At 36.6% G+C, this 27,313-nt stretch overlaps 1 protein-coding gene across 4 annotated transcripts in view; it reads right to left on the bottom strand.

Moving 5' to 3' along the window:
• AHR (aryl hydrocarbon receptor) overlaps window positions 1-27,304 on the bottom strand; it is a 41,658-nt gene extending 14,354 nt beyond the window's left edge. For all 4 annotated transcript variants that reach the window (XR_001347361.2, XM_006085050.3, XM_023750769.1 and 1 more), the window contains exons 1-3: window positions 27,221-27,304; window positions 15,076-15,263; window positions 292-395 (exon numbers count right to left, since the gene is read on the bottom strand). Coding sequence is in view for 3 of the 4 variants with exons in the window: in XM_006085050.3 (XP_006085112.1) it covers window positions 292-395; window positions 15,076-15,263; window positions 27,221-27,285 (357 nt within the window). In the remaining variant the exon portion in view is untranslated. The remainder of the gene's footprint in view (window positions 1-291; window positions 396-15,075; window positions 15,264-27,220) is intronic.
• Between the last annotated feature and the right edge of the window lie 9 nt (window positions 27,305-27,313).

The raw sequence follows: 27,313 nt of genomic DNA, 5'->3' as shown, positions 1-27,313 counted from the left end.
ATTGTCACTCATAAATACTGACTTCAATTAAGGCTGTTACTTTTATTGCTAAAAACTCTTCTCTTTAAAATGGCTAAAATGATTACAAATCACACACACACACACTCACAGACATACCACATATCTGGGGAATGGAGCACTACATGCTACTGCAGTGCAAATGGAAGTGGAATGCGATGCTGGGTGACTTCTAACTCAAAATGAACTGGAAATAATTAAATAACCCATGAATGGATTCTCCATTTGCAATTGTCATCCTAATTATAAGGAACTATATTTATTAAAATTTACCTGTAATAAGAATTCTCCTTCATGAAAGTTCAGGCCTTCCCCAAATTTTGTTCTACAGTTATCCTGGATTCCATTTCTGTCAGTTGGGGAGGATTTTAATGCAACTATGGAAAAACAATGATACAGTAAGTAGTTTTACAAGTAAGTGGTTTCCAAGGGCTCTGAGGGAAAACCTCTATACACTAAACCAAACCAAACAAAACACACAAAAAAGGAAATACTGGTGTGTACTATAATGACAGTAAATAATCCTTTGCCAATGGTTGATTTCCAACTCAGATGACAGATTCTTAAAAATAATTTTTGATGGATTCCCTATATAATTTTTGGAATATAACTTAGGAGTTTCAAATAATTGCATGGTGCAGCTATAAATACTCATCCCATTCCCATATACTTACTTATGAGAATAAGGCTCATCAGAACATAACCTATAAAAATGATTTTAATACCTACAAATAATATTCTAAACATCAACAAACTAGTGGTGTTAAAGAGAAAGAATCAACCATACACCTTATCAAGAAATATATTTCCATTAAGTTTAGAATATCTTGACTGGTTTGGGGGTAAAAAACTGTCGGTATTATTACGGGGTGCATGTTAAATCTATAAATCAACTCATGAAGAATTATCATATTTATGATGTTGAATCATTCTATCCAAAAACATGTATGTTTTTCCATTGGCTCAAGTCTATATTCTTTATCCCACTAGAATGTATTAAAGTCATCCACAATAAAGATTCGCACATTAATTTTTTGTGTTTAATCCTAAGTATCAGACATTTGTAAAGTGGCTTCTCCTTCATTACTATCTTCTAACTACTTGTGAATAATACAGGGTGTCCCCCAAAAATGTACACACACTTTTTTCTGATAGCTCAGTTGATGTTTGTTTCTTTTTATATTTAACCCATGGAATTAATAATTACTCAAAGTGTATATACATTTTTGGGGATACCCTATATATATGAAAGGAAGGCTGATGGCATGGTTGGATGCTTACTACTAGCAGTGGCATACTGTAATGTTTTTTCTCATTTTCCCCCCTCCCATCTCTCTTTCTCATTGTGTGTGTGCACACACATGCATGTGTGTATTTGTAGTGTGGGAGGCAACAGCTGAACAGAAATAATAAATACTATTTACCTATTTAGAATTTTTCCAAGCACTCTCAAATATTATCTTATTCAGAAGCATGTGAATGTTGGTGTCTGACATAATTAAGTTCACATCTTAGCTCTGCCACTTAACATGTGAGCTCTTGCAGCCTGTCTCCTAATATGTGAAGTGATAACTGAAATAAACCAACCAACCATCCTGCAGGATTGCTGTGAAGAATAATGAGCATGTAAGTGAAGTTCCTGGCATATGTTCAATAAATGGAAGCTTTAATGATTAGCTCCATTTCCAGAGCTTATGGATTGACTAGTTACAAAGTATAACCATTTAGATACAGCCACAATATCTTTCTATTTTTCTATTCTCTTTTAACCTGTGATATTTAAATAAGATAAACCATTAAACAAAACTGACTTTAACTTTACTTTTAAGACTTCTGATTTCAGTAGACTTATGTGAGAAAGATAATGAGGCTTGGTGAAAAACTAGAGACTTACTAATAACTGGCTTTTCTCTGGGTCTGAGCAAAGCATCCTATATAATAAAAGTGTAATATGCTAAGTGTCCGACTGAGTGTTGGACCACTCGACCCGTAGCTATGACATGCAATGACCACTAGGGGGAAGACGCTCCGACCGGCAGGTTAGCTTGCTGCTGGGGTCTGGCCAATCAGGACTAAGTGGCCAATCGGAACTGAGCAAGAGGGCCAAACACGCCCTGGAGCCCTCCCGCGGTCCCTCCTTGACCAGCCAGCCCCCATCAGGACTGGGCAAGACCGCACCCGATCGCCGGCCAGGCCGAGGGACCCCACCCATGCACAAATTCGTGCGCTGGGGCACTAGTCATATAAAACCGTTTCTTGTTTGAAGTATATGTTCTGGTAAATCATCAAGCGCATGTGTCACACTGGAATCTCATGCCAAGTTCTTGCCTTTGCAGAACCTGAAACATATCTCTTTGAAAGAAGAGGCCAAAAGTCTGGCCTCTGCATGTAACAACTGCAAAAGGCCAGAGAACAGATTTCCTTAGGCCAAAAAAATACTTTGAGGTAAATTAATTGATCTAACAGTTAATCAAGACCAAAGGAAATGCTTAATCTCTTCTCATTGAAAAGACTTTTTCTCTTTTTCTATTCTGTAAGTTTTGTTATTGCTGTTTGCTTTCTAATGGCCAAATTTGCTTAAATGCATTAAAAACCTCATGATGTCAGGGTTAACTCCACTTCTTTTCCAAAATTTCCAGTATGTGGCACAATTTAAGAGTTATACCAAATATTAGTAAGTTTTCTATTAAAATGATATAAAAAATGTACACACAAAACTAAAACTCTTACATTAGGAAACAATCTTGAAAATTGACACACTTAAACTTTCTAAATTATCTAGTAGGAATCTTTTAAAATTAATTTTTAATCAATAGAATTGATGTTAGTTCCAACTAGAGTTATTGGGCCACTGAGAAGATGAATAAGAAATGAAAGAAACTATTCATCTCAGAGTAATTTACAACTTGTTTTTGGCCTTGTATTGGGGATATTAGCCAATGTAATTAGACATTAGACAGACTGCCTTTAAGTAGGGAATCTAAGCTATGGAAATAAAGAACTAGAAAAGAATGTCAAAAATATTAAGCACCAAATGAGATTTAATTAAAGTATTACAGGAACTTGAGACAGGAAAGAAAAGAAGAAACTTGTTCTAAACAGCAGCGCCTACCATTCTAAATGTTGGCAGGATATTTAATATGTATTACTACTGCGTAAGTAGGAAAAGTGACAAGTGCATTTTGGGGAAGGATCACTAGAGGGCACTTGGAAAAACAAACAAATGTTTCTGTTGCTCTCATATTCAAGGTTAATAATCAATAAAGGATTTAAGTAAATATTTTGCAAAGATGAGTCCAGGAAGGATGAACTCCCTTTCCATTGTCATTTACAATGTGATGTTTTAGAAAACTTATTTTATGTCCTGGCCTTTCAACTCCAGCTATGTAATTTATGCCTTCCATGAAGTTTGATCTCTCAGATATCATACCTACTACATCTCCCTTCTTAAAATTACTAGAAGCTATAGTAATACTACTCACTTTCACATACATGTCATGCCTGGATTAGAAAGCAACAGAAGAGTCAGAAAGTGACCGAGGGCACTGTCATCAGTGCCTCTTCCAGCATCTGATTGGCTATGAGTAATTTCCTTAGTAGTAATATACCTACTGAGCACACACTGTATGTCAAGCAGTTTCCATGTGTATTATATCTTATTTAATGTTCATAATAGTCCTATGAGACTGGACGTTCTTGACCTTTCAATATATTCGGAAACTGAGATTTATGGAGGTTAAGAACCATTTCCAAGGTCATAGAGCTCTAAGTGGCAGAGCCTGGATTAGAGGTCTCCTGACCCTGAATGTGTGTGCTATTATTAACCACTTACCACACGTCTCCCTCTGCAAACTCCCTTCGACCTTTAGTTTCCTCATCTTTAAATGAGGACAGTGATAGATCTGGAGACAAATTCTTGTGAAGGCTAAAATAACATGTGGAGTATCTGGGTGATAAGACCTGGAATCTATAACTCACAGCTATATGTTGCGTTTACACACCCTCAAACCGTTATGGAAAACTAACACTAAGTGCACACCAAGAATAGGGGAGTATTTTCTCATCTCTAAGCAGAGTATTAACGAGTATCCAGTAGGACTTCTGTGATACCCACAATGTTATCTACAACGAAGATTTGAAAGTATACAAAACAGTAAATTGTTATAAAAACTATATGCCTAGTCAGATGCATAAGGACACTTTAACATCATACCATGGGAATTAAATACACGACAGTTCATAGAAAGAAATTGTAATCTCTTACAAAAAGTCACCAGCTGATTATGCTACTTGGGGAGCATTTGCATACTAAGCAGACATTTGTTAAAATCCCATCTGTGGGATTACCACAACTTCCGAAGTGTGCAGATGTGATATTGAACATTCAGTGGAATCTTATCTAATAAAAGAGAAACATGCAAATTGACCATACCTCCGCTACATTCATAAGTCATGCCCACAAGCCAATCAGAGCGGATATAGGCAAATTAACCCAACCAAGATGGCGGCCTGCAGCTATGGAGCTTGGAGCAAGCAGGAGGCTTGGTTGCCCCAGCGCTGGAGGAAGCCAAGCTTCCCTCCTGCCCTGGCAGGCTGTGGGCTCTGCTCAAGGCAACAAAGTATCAATTACAGAAGATAAATAAATCCCAGATACCTGCTTCTAGCCAGCCTCCACTGGGAGCTTGGGTGGCTGGGAGCTGTGGCCAGCCTGCAAACAGCAATCAGCCCCTCACCCAGGATGGCCACACCCTCATGGGGTGAGGGTCCCTGCTGGGGGGCTTGGCCAGCCTGCAAACAGCCATCAGCCACTCACCCAGGCTGGCCAGGCACCCCAGCAAGACCCCCCTCCCTGAAGGGGGTGTGGCCAGCCTAAAAATAGCCCTCAACCCCTCACCCAGGCTAGCTAGGCACCCCAGTGGGACCCCCACCCTGATCTGGGACACCCTTCAGGGCAAACCAGTCGGCCCCCACCCATGCACCAGGCCTCTATCCTATATAATAAAAGGGTAATATGCAAATTGACCCTAACAGCAGAACAACTGGGAATGACTGGCCACTATGACACACACTGCCCACCAGGGGGCAGACGCTCAATGCAGGAGCTGCCCCTGGTTGTCAATGCGCTCCCACAGGGGGAGCTCTGCTCAGCCACAAGCCAGGCTGATGGCTACCAGTACAGCGGTGGTTGTGGGAGCCTCTCCCGCCTCCTCAGCAGCGCAAAGGATGTCCGACTGCAGCTTAGGCCTGCTCCCCACTGGCAAGTGGACATCCCCCAAGGGCTCCCGGGCTGCAAGAGAGATGACTGCCAGCTTAGGCCCGCTCCCCCAGGGAGCGGGCCTAAGCCAGCAGGTGGACATCCCCCGAGGGGTCCCAGACTACGAGAGGGCACAGGCCAGGCTAAGGGACCCCCCGCCCCGAGTGCACAAATTTTTGTGTACCGGGCCTCTAGTATTAAGATAATAAAATAAAAATATTTCAACTATTTCTTCACTGAAAGATCAATGAAGTACAAGTAAAACTTTAATTGATGTTGGGATTTAAGTGTAAATATATTAAGCTTATCAAATTGTCCCATTACAGACAGATTCAAGTCTTATTCCCACATGCATTTAATCATATCCGTATTTTCTAGTATGGCACTTTTCTTCCTTATACATCTAAGCTCAGATTTCCATTTCTCCCTACTAGCCAAGTATTTCCTCTCCAGAAAACATGCTCTGAATTGTTAGAGAAATTCAAGAGGAAGAAATATTGGCATGTGGTAAACTATATTTTGTATTTTGTTACTATAGTTTGCATTTAAACAGAATGAGGACATGATAAATGTCTTGCCAGGGAAAATCATAAGCCTTTTAAATATCTAATTGTTGCTATAAATTCAATTTATTTTGTAATAATATTTATCATCTCCTTTATTACTTCTGGAAGGAAAAGTTAAATTCCATTCCCACATTGATATAAGCATTAGAGAGCAAAGCTATCACTTATAAAATTCAACTACATAAACTTTTATAAATTAGGTAGGGTTAAGTAATGCAGTATTTAACAAAAAGGAAAACATATTTGGTTTAGCAAGCACACTGTACCCATACTTTCCACCCTTACCAAAGAAAACTATGTCACTTGTCCCTGAACAAAGTGTCTAGAGTGTGTGTGACACTTCTGAAACACAGAGGGGTTGATAAATTATTACGTATCATATCAAAAAGGCTGAAAAATATAAAATTAAAATACAAAATTAATTCCACAAAGGGATTCTCAGATTATATTAATATCAGGTCCATATGTCTCTACCTATATTCAACAACAGCAAAGTTCTCCATTAAAAAAAGTAAAATATCATTATTCTGCAAAAATTCTTTATCATTGGTATAACAATTTTAATTGTAACATTTCCTTTACAAATCTCTTATTTTTAGGACAAATCCACTACCAACTCAAAACATCAGGCAGGCAAGCACTTTTACTGTCCTGAGAGGACGAAGACAACGTGGACCATCGAGGTTAAAGGTCTTATCTAAGGCCACAAGATTAGTGAACTGAATTCCCTGCATGTCTCCTGCCTGCTGGTGCTTTGGTTACATAACACTCTCCCTGTACCACGCTGAGATAAAGAGAGGGAATGCTGGCTTCATAACACACAGGTTAGATACCTGAAACTAGACACTGTGAAGAATCCAGCTGACACTGAAATATTCTCTAAAACTGACCATAAAAGGCACCCCCACATCATGTGGGAAAATTGAAGGCTAGAAGAAACAGAAAGGATTCAATACAGACAATTTTAGGTTGAGTTGAGACAATTTGACTGCTTACCACCCACTGCTGACACCTGAATGGTTTGATGGCTTCTATGGACAACCAAGAACCAGAAGTTACTTTCTCTAGTATTATTTTTCTGTATGGACTTCAATTTCATTTTTATTTACACTTTCATGTGCTGTTTTCTCTTTGGCCCTCTAATTTAAGAACTTGAAACACCAAATGAAAGCAACTTTAAGTGAACTCATTATCACCTTACCATGGTTTCATATTTCACACACGCACAAATTTGCTTTCTTCTACCTCTGCCCATCATTAAGACATTTCATCTTTGGTATTATTCCTCTTATTCTGTATACTTTCCCTTGGAAATTTTTATAAGCTTCCACGATTTAAAATATTAGTCCAACTATATTATAATGACTCCAAAATCTAAATCTCAGCCATGAACAAATACATGAATTTGAGCTGCTGATTAAAACTAGTTGATCAAAAAGTGAAAAATCTGTAAGAGCAGGATTTAAAAATAACACATAAAAAGATTAGTAAATTAAAATTAGTCATGTGTGTCATTACAGGCCTTAAAGTGATTGTTATATGAACACAGTTTCTAAAACACTGTAATGTGAAGATGTAATTTTCCATTAACGAGGTCACAAAGCATCACAAAAAAATCAAGTGATTTAACTATAGACATTTAAAACGTGTATTTTGGAAAAAATAAAAACAAAAAAACGCCTAAAGTTGGCTGGCTTTTAGTACTACCCCCTCCCTCCCCCCAAAATAAGGCTAAAGGATAAATTTATGACCAACTGGACCTTTCATGGCCAAGCAATTAAGGATCCTAGATTCATAAAACACTTGGTAACGATCAAAGAGAAAACCCATTAAAGTAATAAATTTAAAAGACAGGAAAGAAGCAAAACATGTAATAAAGGATGTAATGAGTTTGAATTACAGTTTAAATCTTTGATATATATTTGTCACTGTTTTTTTAAAAATGTGTCAAAGCAAACAAAAACACTCAGAGATGAAAGTAACCTATAGAAAATCATAAAATATTGAACTTATTCATAAAATCTAATGAACTTCACACTTTAAGTTAGAATATGGGATGAAAAAGATTATATTCCTGATCCAAAGAGTTTATATTATTAAGTGTAAGAGCCAAGATTTGAATACCACCTTAACCTGACTCCATATAAATGCTATTCTTTTTATTCATCCATGTTTCAATTTACATGAATTTGATTATATAAAGTTCATAAATTAAAATCCAAAAGAATCTCTAAATTTTATCATTTTAGTTATTGAAGGTGTCACAAATAGTATAGAGTTTCATATTTACAATCTGAATTCTGGGGGAAAAATACATAATTACAATGTAAGAAGGCTAATGCCATGGGTAAATGAAACTGAACACTATTTGATGATTTCAAATGTGTTGATCTTTTAAGCAAACAAACCCACTTTGAACATTTCTAGAATTAGGAGAATACGAGGTATAACTTCCAGTTATAAAATAAGTAAGTTATGGGGACTGTAATGCACTGTATAGGGAATATAGTCAATAATACAGTAATCACTTTGTACAGTGACAGATACAAACCCATTTAACTTTATAAAATAACCCTTAAAATGGCTTTTTACTTCATTCATTTTTACTGCTTGTTCAAGCTCATTCTTGGCATAGATACATGCATATATATTTGTTTTTCAAGATAATGTTCTTGTTACAGATACCAGAACAGGACTGAAATCCAGGGAAACATGCAAGCAAAAGATGAATAAACACAATAGCTCTGTTTTAAAAACCCAACGAACCGAAATGAACTGTTAAAGCACCTACCAAAGGAAGACTAAGAGAGCACAAATAATTTTTAATTTAAAATAAAGTCAACAAAGCCCCACCATAAACAGTGAAGTTGAATAAATGTTAGATCACGTAATGTTAACTGTTCTCACCCTCTCCTTACACAGCATTTTAGACTTAATGAGATTTACAATATTCCAGTATGCAAATGATACACTTTATAAAATGGTGATTATTTTAATGATTCAAGACTCAGATTTTCCCCTACATTACCTAGTTTACAAAATAAGCAGAAAACTATTCCCTATGACATTTGCAAATGCACGATTCTGGAATTAGAAACTCAGATCCCTAAACTTACTTTTGTCAGACTTAATGTAATTTGCACAAAAGCATCTTTCTGTTTCTTATGGAAAGGAAAACTGTTTCCTTTCCACAAAGTAAGTTTATTCATCTCGCTCTTTAAAGGGTCATACGGAATAACCCATGACTCAGACAGCATGGCAGATGTAAAAGATTTCACAGTTAATGATTACATTTTAAATGATGCAATACTTACTCTGAATATTTTACTAAATTATCAAATACTGCATGCCATTGATCCCTACTACTGTCTCATAGAAAGAAGACTTTTCTGTCTTTTTACCTCAGATATTTGTGTCTCAACAGAGAACATGGATTAGTTATTCCCAAATTTTTAATTCTGGGGATTGCTGTCCAAAAGGAGAATAATTTAACATAATACTTATATGATGAGGAGTATTTTAAAAGATGATAATGAACTCTAATTCAAATTTTCATATGCTGAAATTACTCTTACTATCAATAAAACATTACCTTACCTATTCAGATTGGTCAACAAGACCAGTGCCCACTGTCTCATCCTGACACGAAGAGGGACAGTAGAGGAGGAACCTACCCTTTCTCTGAAGATCAACAAGTTTCAAAGGCTGGATTGTAACTACCCACATCCTACTCTCTCTTAATAAACTATTATTGATCACAGTCATGAAGTTATTTAAACTTAGTAAATGTTTTCCATCTCAGAGGTATTTCAGTTTAATACTCATTTTGTGGTTTGTTTCTTCCTTTTATGTTCCACTTTTTATTATTATTATTCTTAAACAAGGATAGTATCATCTTAACATTCTGGAATTCGGTGAGGTTTGAAGGTGATGTTAAGGATTTTAGGATCTCTTTCAGTCTGCATCTCCAGCACGGAAGTGCACACACTCCTCGGGTCATAGCTCCACTTGCCCACTTAGCTGTCCTCGGCTCCCTGCTGCTGTGACTTAATCTCTCCTGAGAGGTGAAAACTTGCACTGACAATGTTTAATTGCCAACATCAGAAAACAGCAATTTTGGATTTCTGTTATTTGCTAAAAACAGAAAGGATCTCCAGAAAGACTTCAAAAATATAATAATTTAGAGAAGTCTTTAAAAAATAAGAATAAGCAAGGAGGAATATAAGGTAACACAGAAGAGCAGTGCTACTGAGGAAAAATGACTAGAACTTAAGCAGCTTCTGTTTTAATTAATACATTATTTCTATTATTAGTATATTACTAATCCCAAAACTTGTCTGAATGTGTCCACTGTGCAGAATTAAAAATTAAACTATCACCTTATTCTTGAACTTGTCATGTCTCAAATTTGCAAAGGAGGTGATTTTTTAAATCCAGAGGCCTATGTGTACATCCCATCGATGCTGACAAAATAAAAAATGTAACAAGACTGCCAGACTGCTGTGAAGTACAAAAGGAACATCCAGCAAAGAAGAAAAGGTGCAGTGGCCCAGGAACAAGATGATAAATATAAAGCGATGGCAAAGGAATACAGAGGATGGCTAAGGAAGGCACAGGGCAGTCTGAAAGCACCAAGAAAGGAGAAAGTGATACTAGTCAGTTCAAAAGAGATGATAGAGATTTGACATTTGAGTCCTTGAATACGCCTACATGTCTCACTGTCCAATCCAGCCAGTCACAGACCATGTAAGAACTCTGACTGCAACAATTCAATAAAACAAATTATTTCTTGCATCTGGATATTTATAGACAGAGAATAAACTAATTGGTACAACCAACAATGGCAAATTGGCTAAACAGAAAGATTATCTGGAAATTAGAGGCCTGGTGCAAAATTCATGCACTGGGTGGGGGGGGGTCCCTCAGCCCAGCCTGCACCCTCTCCAATCTGGGACCCCTCAGACATCCCTCTCACAATCCGGGACTGCTGGCTCCCAACCGCTTGCCTGCCTGCCTGCCCCTAACCGCTTCTGTCTGCCAGCCTGATCACCCCCTAACCACTCCCCTGCCAGCCTGATCGATGCCTAACTGCTCCCCTGTCAGACCAGTTACCCCCAACCCCACAACTGCCCTCCCCTGCTGGCCTGGTTGCCCCTAACTGCCCTCCCCTGCAAGCCCGGTCGCCCCCAACTGCCCTCCCCTACTGGCCTGATTGTCCACAAATGCCCTCCCCTGGTGGCCATCTTGTGACGACATGGGTGCGGCCATCTTGTGTGAGGGTGTGATGGTCAATTTGCATATTACCTATTTATTATATAGTATTATTATATAGGATAGTAAAAAAAATTAACATCTTAAACAAGCCCCAGAAATATATGTCTAAACACATCAATCTAGAATATTCAATATGAATTTACATTGCTTTTCAGACATAAGTTAATGAAATTAAGTTAATAAACATTTACTGAATGCCTACTATGAGGTGGCATTGTTTTAAGTGTTTAAGATAGTGTTAAGGAACTTCCATTCTAGTGAGAGAAATAGGCAATATCTGGCATGTTTAAGTGCACCCCCCAAATAAAGCACTATATTATAACATTTTTATAATGATTATGTCATCTGTAGCATCAGCAAAGAGTACAAACTGAAAAACGATTCTCTGAGCTTCACTGCCTAGAATATATATATAGTTCAAGAGTTTTTAAGGATTAAACATTCAAAATTTCCTTTAAGTATGTCTTTAATTGAAGCCCGAACTAATAACACTTATTAAGTAGCAGTTAAGTAGTATTTTACTTCCCTTGAAAATACTCCTTAAATGTTGCATTACAAGTATTTAATGTACATTATTAAATATACTTTATGTCAGTTTCTGAGACACTAGATCTTAAGCTATTAGGGCAGGAATGTTTTTCCCGTTTCTTCTTTGTGAATTCAGAACCCACACTGGGTTTAAAATAAAACACAATCTTGAATTACAAAATTTATTATAAAACAATTTAAATTTAATAGTGTCAAAGAAGTGCTTCTAACCTTAACTGAAAAATGGCTGTCTTGTTCAAGCACTTCTGTTATATTTTAGAATGTTTTAATTAAATATGTATAAATATTAGTGTTGTACTTAAAAACTTTTAAGTACTGCTTAAGCAGGATAGCAGAGTCCCAAAGTTTAAGAAGATCCATCCAAGTTAGATTATTTAAACTTGCAATAAATAGATGTATTTTCTTGGAAAAATATCTATTGTTACAGTAAAACTTGAGTTTCCTTTCTAATAAGATTGTATGATTACTCGTTTATATTGTTCTTTCCGCAGGAATTCACACACCCCCTGTTTGCATCCTGTTATTCACTTGGAGCTTCCCTTAACCTCACTAGACTGTTTCCCTAGTAGTGGTTTTAGCACACAGAAACTGACTGCCGACAGTTTGCATTTAGTATGCCTTCAGGTCATAAGGATTACCTTAAAATTTTACCCTGTGTTCTCTCAAAAGATTGCACTGCCATCCTAGACCACTGGACAAGACTTTGGGATCCTTTTTTTACTGATTTTTTTCCCCTTACCTTCCATCTAACTCTGTTCTTATACTTGGCACAACCTAAGAAACTGTTTAGTGTACGCTTGCCACTGAAACACAAGAAAACACATCTGTCATCTTCCTCAAATTTTGTACATTTGGATTTGTCTTTCTGAAGGCAAAGTAAACCATGTTTCTAAAAGTTAATTCAGGGTTTTATCAAGGCCATATTAAATTATTGCCTCAGATTCATCTAGGCTGCTTATTAAAAATACAGAGTCCTGATTTCAACATAGAACTCATGTAGAATCAGCATAAAAGGGGCATGCCCTAGAATGTGCATTTTTAACAAGCTCTTCAGGCTATTCTGAAGCACAATAAAAACCAGGAACGCAAAGGACCCATAATTCAAGATAATATAACTGATTAAGGAATGATGCAAATAGGGGAATAAGAAACTACTGTCAAATGTACTGAACCAGAATAAAAAATAAAGTCAGTAACAGAGCTAAGAAAATCCTTTGTAACAACTAAGAACTCCATAACGAGCCTGCTAACTATGACATTCTTTGGAAACTCCTTGAGGTACTGAACATGACACACATCTAATCATGAAAAAAAATATGTATGTAAATGTATACATTAAATATACATATATATTAATGTGTGTATGTGTGTATGTGTGTATGCATGCACAGCCTAGAAAGCAAGAATTATGTAAGTATTAAATAGCACACTGACTACACATCCACTAAGCAGCTTTGGTTCTGCTCCACTACTTCTAAACGGGGAACAACTTGTACGTTTTTTTCTCTCTCTGTGTAAGATATCGTTTGATTTCTCATTATAGAGTAGCAGGAAATGAAAAGGCAAAATGACTCACATCAATAAATCTTTATCAGAGTCAAAGAATACTAATGCCTTCCTGGCTTCCAGACTGTTCACTAACTCTCTAACTCTTAGTGCAGACAGAGACCACACCTTACATGTCCTGGATCCCGACCACAAGGCCAAGCAATAAGCACAGCAAGTGAAGAAATGCTGGGGATCAGGACAGCATTCTGTGAAGCTTGGAGTGGCCTCGAGGTACAGTCAACCACAGGGGCTCCTAAACTTCCACATGCAACATCTAGCCCCACCATCAGAGTGTATGATGCCCTAGGTCTTGGGTGGGGCCCAAGATCTGACACTGCTCACAGTTCCCAGGTGATGATGCTAATCTGCTTGTCTGCAGACTACACTTCGAGCACTCTGGATCTAGGGAAAAATTCCCAGGTTTTTGCCATGTAAATGGTTCCCAGAAAAGAGAAGTAATTGAGACATGGTCAGGAAAAACAATATAGGGAATCTGGAAACGGGTTCTAGTTCCAACTCTCTCATAAAATAGCTATACAGCTGATAAACACACACAATATACACCAATGAGTATCACATAACTCATCTAGAAGATGAAGGGTCTGATACAGATGAAAACGGGAAATTCAAAGACTTTTTATATAGATCAGAGAAATTATTAGCTTCAAACCCATGTTTATTGCCTAGATCACAACCATTAAACCATATAGCTTTTATCCAAAATAAAAAACAAATAGCAAGCAAACAAAAAATAAAAAAGATGCTCAGATTGAACACATCAAACAATCTAAATATAAACCTAAAAGGAAATAACTGTTTCACAATATTCTAAACACAAATTACAAATTCAAGTATCTGCACATGGGTCCAGGGCAGAAATATCAGCACCATCTGAGAGCATGTTAGAAATGCAAAATCTCTGGCAATACTTAAACCTACTGCATAAAAACCTTCCTCTTTCAAGATTCCTAAGTGATTTGTAAGTACACTGAAGTGTGAGACACACTGACAGGCCACTGAGATTTTATTAATCCTTTACTGTTTGTAAAATAACATTATACATTTAAAACACTGAACATTTCCTGAAAAAAAATCTATTTCTGACATATAAACAGATAAAAATAAATCAATAAATGATTTAAAATGAGAAGACACATTGAAACATTTCAAACAAAAACTTCCATTTTAAATGCTTCATGAAGAGAAACTACTGTATGATTAAAAGGTAACAAATATCAACTAGCTCAAATCCCTAACTTTGCAGCTGGGTAAACTGAGGTAGGGGGCTGCTTACTAGTTTGACTGAATGGAGACTGAAATCCAATTCCATTAGCTCCTATAATGAAATGCCCTTTTCAGTGGAAAAGAAAACTTTTAATTACATGTTCCTAGATGAACATACAGTTAATATAAAACAGAAGTATACATAATTTTGAAAGGATAAATGAAATGACCTATCTATAAAAACATACTGAAGGAAATCCATAGTAGTTAATATGTGTTTTACTCTTTCCAAAAAAAAAAAAAAAAGAGAGAGAGAGAGGGAGACTTCCAAAAAGTAAATTGGAAAAATAAGTGGAACTGGAAACTGACATACTTAATATGAGCATATGTTCCAAATACATAATTATCAAAGAATGACACCACATTATCATTTAGTGGCAGCATCTGTTTAATGAATAAATCTGGAAAACTGACTTTTGGAAATATGAGAAATTTGGCTTTGCTACTTAAGTTTTACTATACAGCAATAAACAAAACTTTTTCACATATGGCTAATTTTTGCAGTTTTCAACACAGAAGCAGCCAAATTCAACATAAGTATTTTATAAGCGATTATAGAAAAATTAAACCCTTTTGTCTTACCATCAAAGAAGCTCTTGGCTCTTAGGTAACTGACACTGAGCCTAAGAACGGAAAGTTTGTCCAGCTTATTAATAACATCTTGTGGGAAAGGCAGCAGGTTCGCCAAACGGTCCAACTCTGTATTGAGTCGGTCTCTATGTCGCTTAGAAGGATTTGACTTGATTCCTTCAGCTGGGATTGGCTTGATGCTGAAAAACAAACAAAATGTCATGAAATACTCTAAAATATATAAAGCACAATTTTCAATTGCCTTATAGCATCTCCTCAAATATTTCTCTCATAAAACAAACATCTGAAGTCTACTTTCAGTTTACATAAATCCTTTCAAAATGGTCCTTTCTTTATCTTAATTAAGCAAAACAAGGGATGGGTAAAATTCTTCATAATGTTTTTATTAAAAGCTTATGAATCCATGATAGGACTAAGTATATCATATATACTTCATACTTCATATAATTCAGACATTTGTGGTACAGTGATTTCCAATTAACAAATCTACTAGGATTTTATTTCCTTTAAACACAACCATTGTTAGGGAAAGGAAAAAAAAATCTGTAATAAATTATGTGAAAATCATGCTTTGCAATCTGCTGGAAGCATTTTGGCATCATTTATGTTGCAGATAAATAAGAGCAACCCTAAATAAAAGACTTATATTCAAAACCCCAGCTTCCTATATTTAACAATTTCATCCTGTTAGTGACAACTTCTCAAAAGTCTTTGGCACCTCCAGATGGTCCTAATGCCATCTAATGTGTCTTCCAGTATTAAAAGAAGAAAACATTTGACTTTAGATATTTACATTTGTTGAATGACAAATATTAGAAGTTAACTGTGATTACTGGCAAATCTTGCTTCTGACTGGTCAGTAATTCTACTTTATTAGCATCCATAATTTGTGCCCCAATTAGAAAATTCAATGACATCCCAACATTTAGTTATGATTTTCATCTGAGAGAAAATAAACTTACGGTTACAAGTAGAACTTGAGTTTAAAAATGAGAAGCTGGACTACTTTACACAAAAGCCTTAGTCAGAAATTCACTATGAAAAGTGAATTTATAGATCATTAGACAATCATGCTGAAATACAGAGAAGCTATTAAAAAACCAAACAAAGTAATTTTAAGATCATGCCTGCACCTTTCCATTTGACAGAAGAATAAAGAGTTATCTTGAGTGTTTTTATAACAAACACCTGTTTTCCAGTGTTATTGAGAAAACAAAAACATTTTTGACAGCTCAAATGATAGTATCTTTAAAAAGCAGAAATTGATTTGAGTAGTGTTATTAATTTGATGCAATCAAAACATTTCTAGATAATTTATTCTCAATATTATATGTGAATTAGTAATACTTTATGCAAAAGATAAAAAATACAAAATTTTAACATTTTTACATTGTCCCTAACATGTCATTTCTTCAGAACCTGCCTATTTCTATTTTTTTCTATTATAGTTCAAATTATTTCTACAAAAAAAGATTAACTGGTAAAATGGCATACATACAAAATAAGTCAGTAGAACTATCTCCAGACTGTTTATGTAACCATATAATTAAATGGTGACTGTTTCTCTATGTATTTATTTTCCCTTAATCACATTGCATTTATAATCAAACTGAAGTCACACCTAGTTACTACATTTCTCCAATTAATCAACTGAATTTCAATTTTTACCTACAATGCCTGTGTACCTCCTTGAGTAATTCTCTATAGATCAATCACTTGTTATTTATTTGCACCTGTCATGTCCTTGGCAGGTCAGAAAAACACTCTTCCACATATTTCAAAAGTGTTATGGGAGCTAAGTATCGGAACAACTACCTGAAAAAAAGATTTTTACAGAAAAGGTGGTATATGAGATGGATCTTGAAAGATGAACCGGATTTCAGGAGGAGACATGACTGGGGAAGGGTGAGCTGCGAGAAGTCCCCTGTCTGGCGTGTGAAGCATAGGGCTCGAGAGAGAAGGGGGAAGTTCCCTGTGGTTCCTTATGAAGTGGGGGTCCTCTTCCCCGCTGGATGCTGCTGGAGGTGGTTCTTAACAATAGCCCCAGAAAAAGAATTTTCTGAGACCTGCACGGGAGAACGAGTGATTTTTATTTGCATGGGATTAAATCCCTGTGTTTCTGAAGTCCCATTTCCCTGAGTCCCGTCATAGAAGCACAGGTGGGGTTTCAGTAAAGCTAGGAGCAAAGCCAGTGTCCAGAGTTTCCTTTCCATGTTGGAGCGGGGTCCAGTTCAGCATCAGGCTAATTACAGTCCATTAGTCCGCTGTGTGTGCGAATGCAGGGAAGCAGGAGCAAAAGAGCCCCACAAGCCGAGAATCACAGGAGTCCCAACAAAGCCAAGTGCATAAGAGGTCAAACTCCTCTGTTTAGGGGGCTATGTACCCCAAAACTTCCTGCCCTTCCAGTGGCCACGCCCATTTTGGCCCATGATCTGACAGCACCTCCGCTAGTCCCCCAACTTTTCTGGGCATGCAACTATCTTCCCTTTGTCCACTCCCCTTCCCCCAATGTTTTGCAGGGAACATGCCTATAAAGTCTGGCCTTCCCCCTGCTTCTTTCCTGTTATTTGTATCAGTTGGGGCCACATTCTTTCACCAAATATTGACCATCCACCATGTGGCGCAAACAGAATACTCAGCATGAACAAAACCCACTAAAGCTCCTGTTCCCATGAAGCTTACATTCCAGTGGGAGGATACATACATAAACATGTAACGTTTCGGGCTGTCAGTGTTAAGAAGAAAAATAAAGCAAGGTAAGGAACTAAGGAGTGACAGGGTGCTGGTTTTGACAGCTAGTGAAGTTTCAGCACACACATGAAGACAACAAAGAATGCGCCATGTGGGTGTCTGATGAAAAAAACATTCAAGGTAGAGGACTCAGCAACTCTCCTCACAGAAATGGCAACCAAATTGGACTTGGGCATCTGGAGTCATCTTGAGCTTTCAGCTAGGATTGGCATGCCCAGTCTAGTGTTTTTATTTTACTAAACTGACTCTGCTGACAGTGAGGACAGAATGCTCCGCAGACCCCTCTGAGCACTTCTTTCTAAAATATAACGCCAGGTCATTCCTCTTATTTAACCCTTTCAGTAACTCCACACAGTCCACATTCCTTAGCCTAACAAAGTGCTTCTTGATCTTTCTATGGCCCCTAACTGTTCCTCTGGCCCCACTGTTTCCAGCTAAAGCCTTCTTTGTCCATTATATGCCAGAGCTAAGAAATGACTTGCAGTTGCCAGTATGTACTTTAGTGCTTTCATAGTGCTACTCCCCTGCTGTCGCACCAGCTTCAAAGCCCTGCTCAATTAGATCACTTTTGTAAGGTCTTCCCCTACCTACTCACAATGGATCTCTCCTGTACTACTTCAGCGCCTTATGCATCTTATGCAAATGTCTTACACAACCATTCCATTAAGGAATATTCAGTGCAGATAACATTTCCCATAAATTAAAAATCAAATCCAGCCCTGCACTCTTGGTAGCTTTCCAGTAAAGATTATGAAACACTGGGGAGAAGAGTAAAACAAACATTGAAGCAAGACAATCCGATATGACACAGGGACAAATTACAACAGTAAAAGAGAGACTTAGAGGTAGTCTTCCCAGTAGTATTGCTGCCTATCTTATGCTGGCTCTTTGCAGTATTCAACCCTGAACTAGATGAGACTGAGTCTTTATACAATGCAAACTTGTCCACAACTCTAACGTAGTATTAAGCATGTAATGGAAAATTTACCATGAGTTCACATTTCCTAAATCAAGCTTTCTGTAACCTATATTGCATATACTTGTTTGTTGCTCTTGCTATGAAAACTTAATCATTTCTGTAATCCCAATGCTCAGGACTGACACAGAGTGAACTCTCAATTAATGTTTGCTGATCAGAAATGTGCAGAAAAGAAATGACAGGAGCCTAACTGAAGGCAGGAATAGTGAGGATAGTAAGTATAGACTGCCTTGAGATATTTAAGCACAGCACTTTGTGTCTATCATAAAGCTGAGTACATAGCCAGACTCAGATGTTCACTGAATTAAACTCACTTGCTGACCAATTTAAGTGTAGGATGTAAGGGAGAGGAAAACATTGAGTAGGGAAAGGGCAAATGACTAGAGTCTGTAACTTAGGATAACAACTATATTTCCCAATGCAAAGTATATCAAACAAAGAGAAGAGAGACTTGAGCACACACCTCAGTAATACCAACATTTAGGTGTAAGGTGGAGGAAGAGATGCAGGCAAAGATGAAGGGGGAGGAATGATAAGACCAAAAGGCAAAGAAACAAGGTAGACTATTTTGGAGACTACAGAACAAAGTTAAATGCACAGAGGAAATAAATAAGTTAAAGACTGAAAAGTACCTCCTAGACTTGGCATCTCCAATCCAATGTTGTTAAAGCTAAAGTAATAGCTTTAGCATACTTTTCCACTGATTCTGTGAGAAATATTCAGAACTATTTTGTGAAATATTTCGTACTTATCTATACATACTAAAGATGTACAGAATAATAAAAAATAAAAATCTTACATCAATTACACTTGACTTGGGTTATGCTGGTAATTTTACTTTTGCTTTGTCTTTAAACCTATGCCAAATTATGCTGCCAAGTGTCTATTTAAATAAAAGACTATCTCTGAAATATAAATAAATGTCCCAGTAAGATTGGATTTCAGAAGTCAGCTGAAATAGACTGTATGATGTTGCTCAGGCAAAGAAAAAAATGTATTATTTTTTCAACCTGAATCTCAAAAATCTTGTCCCAACCTGTAACCAAAATTGTTGTGAAAGCAAGACTCCAGCTGACTGCATGCCATGCCTCTGTCTTAGAAGCCTGCACGCTATAAGTACTGGTGGTGACAGGCCCAATGGCATGCCCAATGCCAGTTTGAATGTTATCTTTAAAGCCTTAATTTTTCACATCCCAGTCTAAAATGTCTGTTAGGCTCATCACTTGTGCTCAGTGTTTGAAACGAAGTTGAGAAACTTAGCAACCCAGTTAAAGTTACTGTAACTGTATTTATATTTTTAAATGATATTTATCATAAAGTCTCAAATGACATGCAAAGATATTGCTTCAGTTATCCTACGAGAATAAAGGGACATTTTCTAACAAGAGATTACCTATCACGGCACTGAGTATGGTTTATCAGCTTTTTCCTCTAGGTGATTTACTCCACCCCCACTGCTTCAGGCTACACACCAATAACTTGTTCATCTTTATTTCCAGCCCCTGTACCTGGATGTCCTCTCATTCCTATTTCCCAGAACTTAGGCATTCCTTCTCTGCATCTACTATGATACTACTCTCCATCCAACAGGTAGGAAATCGACGTTTTCCTCAGTGAATCTCACTACCATACCAACCACATCCAGTTAAGCCCAACTTTTAAACCTATCCTTTCTTCATTTCCTCCCCATGGTTTCAGTACATAATTATTGATCTCTGAATATAAATGCTAAATGTTTATAGTCATAAATTACATGCTTAATATAATATTGGAAAGGTGATCTGTGGCACAAATAACATTAAATTCCATTGTTAGGCTGAATACACCTGGATATTTTGCTTCCTCCTATGAGACAAAAAGAGTTTACAACTTCTGAGAATCCTGGCTGGATGTCATCTGCAGTGAGTCAGAATTCTATGGCCACTCTCCTGCTGCTGGCTCTACATTTGTGATGGTTAGTCCCTTTTCCTCTTTTTTACCTATGGAGAGGCGATGAGGTACAAACAACATATAATCTCTAACACAGACTTGAACAGTGAAAACCGGGAATATGAAATATGTCTTAGAAATCACTGTTACTCACATGATCCTGAAAAAAATAAATAAGAATGTTCCCTTTCTCCTCCTGTATGAATATACTTTTTAAAATATTTTCTTTTAAACCCACATAAAATGAACCTATTATCCCCAAATCACTAAAACATTAGTAAAAAAGTCTTAAGTAGTGGTCAATTGTTAAGGGAGTGAATAACTCTCCAATACGTACTATGTGCATGGTACTAGAAATCTCTGGTAGATACAAACACAAAAAACAGGCCTATCTTTAAAAAGCATATCTTTTGTACTAGGAGGAGATTCATTCTACAACAGGACAAAATCAAACATAATGTATTGCTCAATAATGTAGGTGCTATAAAAGTGATGCTCAAGAGTTCAGGAAAGTAAGAGCTCAGGTAGAGTACTAAGGGAAGGTTTCATGGTGATGTAGCATCTAAATCAGGTCTTGAAGACAGGTAAAGTCACTTCCGATTTCATGATGTCAGAGTATCTAGTTTTCTGCAAGTACCCTTCTCTTTTAGAAAATCACAAGGAAGCCCTTGCTGGTTTGGCTCAGTGGATAAAGTGTCGGCCTGTGGACTGAAGGGTCCCGGGTTCGATTCTGGTCAAGGGCACATGCCTGGGTTGTGGGCTCGATCCCCAGTAGGCGGTTGTGCAGGAGGCAGCCGATCAATGATTCTCTCTCATCATTGATGTTTCTCTCTCTCTCCCTCCCTCTCCCTTCCTCTCTGAAAACAATAAAAACGTATTTTTTAAAAAAAGAAAGAAAATCACAAGAGACAGAAACACAAAGTCTATCTCCAATAAACCTGAGACGGCTAAACCCAGATGCAAATAAATATAAAGATGGAAAATAGGTAGAAGATATCAATGACAACAGAGAACAAGAAAGAAAGTGTAATCATAGTACATTACTTAGCTGAGCAGTAAATAATGCTTACAGTTTAAAAAATTATGAAATGCTGAAAGTAGATTTAATCTAAAATAGTGATAACATTATATTGGGAGGATGAAAAACGGTGAAGGAGAGAGGAAATAGCACTAATTATCTTGTCATAATGAATGTCAAGTGATCATATCAAGCATGTTTACTGAAGATAGCATATATATTATTGAATATTGAATACAATATTGCATGTATTATTTAATAGAAATATTTTAAGTAGATCAAAAAGCAAGAAATGAGCAAACTGAACATGACTAAAACATATAATACAAATCAATATGTAAAGTACATCTCAAGTAGAAAAACCTTCACACACACACAACTACTACTCCACACATACACAATCCCAACAATAAGTTCAATTAGCTACGCCATCATTTTTTGTCTATGGAAAGTCAACTGTCAAAATTAACATTTTTAGGCAAAAATGCAAGGACAGATTACCAATGGGGATGTAAACATTTTGCAAAGCAATTTGGCACTATGTCTCAGGGCATAATATTTGGCTCAGTCTTAAAAGTATGCATACCTTTGCACCCCCAAACTCCATTTTTGGGAATTTTTCCTAAGGAGATAACTAAGAATTTGCATAGAAATTCACATAACTTAAAGGAATTCTCTGAAAAACTAGTTAAAATATTTAAAAGTTGGAAAAAACAGAACTTCCCCCTAAAAAAGAAAAATAGTTAAATTATAAAACACTAAGAGAACAGAGTACTAACAGCCATTAAAAGCAATGTTTTAAAGGAGAGAGGGAGGGAGCAAATCAGTAAGATAAGAAAAGACACTTAGAGGGAAGGGTATGAATGCATATACGGATTTAAGTATGGAAATCTTATTGTGAAGTTGGTAAAAACAAGTTTTGGGATCTGATATTTAAACTCAGCTTTTCCATTTCCTACCTGACAATTTTGAATCTGAACCTCAGGTCCCTGTCTATAAAACTGAAATATTACCTTTTCATAATACTATTATAAACCTAAAAAAAGTACTAGTATATAAAACACAGTGCATGCTTGTATCATAGTAAATGCTAAGAAACAGTCATTTTTTGTTCTATTAAACCACTATATAGATAAAATCAACTTTACAGAAGTATGGAAGTAAAAAAGTACTGTTGTTAAAGATTTGCAAGTAATTGTCTTAATTATTTACATCAATAAGCATATACTATGTAAGTTTATTCACCAGTGAAGTAGCACATTTGAGCCATTCCCAGAATTGAGAACGTAATCATATACTGCCTCTTACTGTTTCACAGGAGAACTGATTGTTCTGGGATAATGTAAGCTAAAATTATTTAAAGAATAGAATTATGTTTCTGTTTAATTTATATCTTTAGCTGTCTTTACATTTTATAAAATGATTTTGTTCTGCTAATTTTAGTTGTGAGAGTGGCATTTTAGTTTTAGGTTTTGACTAGCCTGCGACGTTGGTCAAGAATTTGCCCAAATCTATAAAAACAAAAAAACTAGACCTATCTTTTAGTTTAGACCTAGTACTCTTTCCATTTATATCTCATTGTTTCCTCTTCCTGACATTTTTATAAATGTTACTGATAACTAAGCATTTTCACTTACTTATTTTATAGTTTCAATATGTAAGAGCCTCTATAGCCACTATGTAAAAGCTATCTAAATAAAGCCATTTGAAAGAAAACTTATGGTGGAGAAAAAATTATGTTACGGAAAAGACATCCTTTTATTTTAGAGGCTACTTGGAAAATGGTATCATACTACATTTGTATGAAACATTTTCAGGAAAACATTGCATAATCTTATTTAGCTAAGTAGGTATTATCTAAATGAGGTTCCTGGGATTTACATAGAATGAACAGCAACTTAGAACAAGCAGCAAGGAAGACAATGCTTTTGTTTTATAGTAACAGTACAAGTATGTTAACAAAGTGCAAAGGATCAGCTAAGGCTCACAAGTCATTTCCAGTTCTTGATGGCTGGTTTATTCACCACTACTGCTGATAGCACTTCTAAGGGTAGAAATCATTTACTCAGCACTCCTTTTGCCAAGTCGGTACCAAAAATAATACAATGGTAAGTGGAATACCACTAAAACTTTATCTGTATTAATAAAATTTCAAAAATACAGACATATATCCAAAGTTATTATCACTAGAAAAAAACAGATTCTATTTAATGGTACAGATTCTATTTCATTTATCTCCAGGAGGCAACATAATTAAACAAACGGATAAAACGTTATCATCTCCAAAAAAAAAAAAAAAAAGAAACAAGAACAAAATTTAAGTAATTTTTTTTTAGGAGGGTTGTTAAGTATGGAACAACATTTTAAGGAAAGTTATAGTAGAATCTATGCCTAAGGTTATCATGAAAATGTCTTCCTGAAGGTAGGGAGGAACATGGATCAGATGCAAGGCTGCTTCAGATCCTTTAATTTCCTAACTTTCATTACTCAGAAAAGAAAGGAAACATTTACTGAGCATCTACTATGTACAACATATTTCAGTGGGATTAAAATAAACACATCTAGGATGCATTTCCTACAATAAAGATAAATTTCAATTGCCACTAGAGGGAGTTATCTTGTTTAATTAATTCAATTGAAGATTGGAAGAGCTTCAGGTTAAAATTGTCACATACAGGGGGGCCTTGACTTAAGAGTGTCCCGACTAACGAGTTTTTTGAGATACCAGCTGTCTCTCTGCAGATTTTTTGCATTTAGTTGACAGAGTAATTTGAGTTAACGAGCTCCTTAACGAGCTCGGTCTCGGAACGAATTAAACTCATAAGTCAAGGCCCCACTGTATTTAATTCCAAATTTTTATGGAATTGTATATTTAAATGGGCATCATATCATCATTTCTGTATGTATGCTATAGCATCTTTTCTCTTTAAGTAAATTAAAATGGCTTTCACTTAACGGATCAAAGTTAAATCTTAATAGCATTTTCAGCTCAAACAAGATGTATTTTTCTGACAATGTTACATATTTTTAACTTCATTAGCTACAAACTATTAATTTAACTAAAAAATATTAAACTTAATATTAGTTTTAATGGCTGCATTCCTAAAATGAACTTTGATTAACTGCATTATAAAGCTAACCATTTTTCATTCTGGTTAAAAATAATTCATAAACAATTTCACATGATTCTATAAATGTCAACACTAAGCTTTTCTTATGGAGCAATGCAGTGACATTTTAAGGCATTTATATGACTAGAAGTAATGCATTGTGCTCAATAAAGATCTGACAAACATATACTAACTAAATAAAATAAGGGTAATATGGAAATGCACTAGCCAACACTGTATTACAAGAGACCATCAAATACAAATATAGTAAAGTCTTAGGACGTATATTAAAATATTAAGATAAAGTAGAAGGTTCATCTTACATAAATAAAAGGAAAATGCAATGTTTAAAAGGAAAATCATTAATAAAAGGTTAATTAAAAGTCAGAATGTTAAACTTTATAATAAATACAAAAATAAGGCATCTGACTTTTTTAAAAAGTCATCTAGGTCCTTATGTAACACACTGACATGAACTCAGTAACTTAAAAATCCATTAGGGAGATCTTCAAGTATTATGGCTACACACATAAAGCCCATGATACATATATTATAATTTATTACAATAGCTACATAAAACAGACATTTGCAATGCCTCTCAATTTTACCCAAGAACAAAGTCAAACTGGACAAATACATTTCCATATAAGAAATCACTCCAGCCCTAACTGGTTTGGCTCAGTGGATAGAGCATCGGCCTGAGGGCTGAAGGGTCCCAGGTTTGATTCTGGTCAAGGGCATGTACCTTGGTTGCCTGCACATCCCCAGTAGGGGGTGTGCAGGAGGCAGCTGATCAATGCTTCTCTCTCATCGATGTTTCTAACTCTCTATCCTTCTCCCTTCCTCTCTGTCAAAAATCAATAAAATATATTTTTAAATGTTTAAAAAAAAAAGAAATCACTCCACAAAATGCAAGTTAGTAAATCAATGTCACAGAACTGCCAAGAGAGAAAATTGCTGACTCGGCAGTATTCCTAATGTTAGGCACACTTCAGGATAAGACTTTCAAATTATAATCTCAATCTCTCTCTCTCTCTCTCTCTCTCTCTCTCTCTCTCTATATATATATATATATATATATAGACACACACATATATATACATATATATATATATATATATATATATATATATATATATCTTCTGTTAATGTCAAATCTAGATCTGAAGGACTATGATCTTCAGATTAAAATTCTGAAAGAAAAATAAAATTCCAGAATAATGAAACTTTTAACCAGTGGTTTTAAATATAAATCTTAAACTGTTTTTCTGACTTGAATTTGTTTAAAATTTAAATTAAGTTTTAAACAAAGTGCATAACATGCTTCTAACTGGCTCTGAATCAACTTTGTGTTCTTAAAATTGTTTATGAAAATTTGAAAAATGTAAAGCAACGTTAACTCAGAGATAATAGGAATAAACACGCACATACAGCCAACTCACAAAAGTAAATCTGTCTCAAACATGGATTTATTTTTCTGAAAAAAAAAATTTTTTTAAGTATTTGCCATCTCACACAAATATCCCACCAAAACAAACAAAAAAATCTGTAATCACTCTATTAGAATTGACAAAACTTTGGAGTAGGGGAAAGGGGATTAGAGAAAGTTACCAAGATTGAAAACGTCTGTTTCACTAATTCCCAGTTTCAAATCTGTTACTTTTACAGAACCTAAAACTACCGCAAAACTGATAAACTGTCCAAAAAAAAAAGTAGCTCAAAAAACAATTCCCCCACTGTGCCTTGCCCACTACATTCACTCCTACCTGCTACCATCTCTATACATTTCACGGATAGGGTCGCGCTGAGCGCTACAAAACTCCTTCCAGACAGTAAGAGCGGGCAGAAGGCCGGCGGCCGGAGCCCAGAAAGGACCTCGGAGGCACCCAGCCCCTCGCGCAGGTGGCGCGCCTTTAGCTCCGCGCAACACCTCGCCCTGTCCGGCCACGAATGAGAATCACAACCGTCCTCGACCCTGACCTAAGAGGACATTAAGGAGTAGAAGGGGATTCCAGGCGGGTTTACTTAGCTAATCCACCAGCCCCACGGGCAGAGCAGAGCTGTCAACAAATTAGGACCACAGGAGAGAAAGCAGCTGCAAGTGGGTGGGGGTGTGCGCGGGTGCCTGCGACCTGGGGACCGGGGCCGCTCTGCAAATGCCATGATTAAAAAGGGCAAAACCCCAGGCCTGAGTGTCTCCCCGGGGCCCCGAATCTCGATTCCACTGGGTCAGAAATGGACCTAATCCCCAGACCGCCCGGATTTGGGGGCGGAGGGCGGGCGCCTCCCGCACCCGCGAGCCCGGGCGCCCAGCCCCCGCGGCGAAGACGCGCTCGGACCGACACTCACGTTTTCTGCACGGGCTTGCGACGCTTGCGGCTGGCGTAGGTGATGTTGAAGCTGCTGACGTTCATGATGAGCAGGCGCCGCGATTCCTCCCCG

The sequence above is a fragment of the Myotis lucifugus genome, unplaced genomic scaffold (genome assembly GCF_000147115.1).
Source record: "Myotis lucifugus unplaced genomic scaffold, Myoluc2.0 scaffold_15, whole genome shotgun sequence".
Taxonomy (NCBI): Eukaryota; Metazoa; Chordata; class Mammalia; order Chiroptera; family Vespertilionidae; genus Myotis; species Myotis lucifugus.
This window is presented reverse-complemented; position numbering and strand designations above follow the sequence as displayed.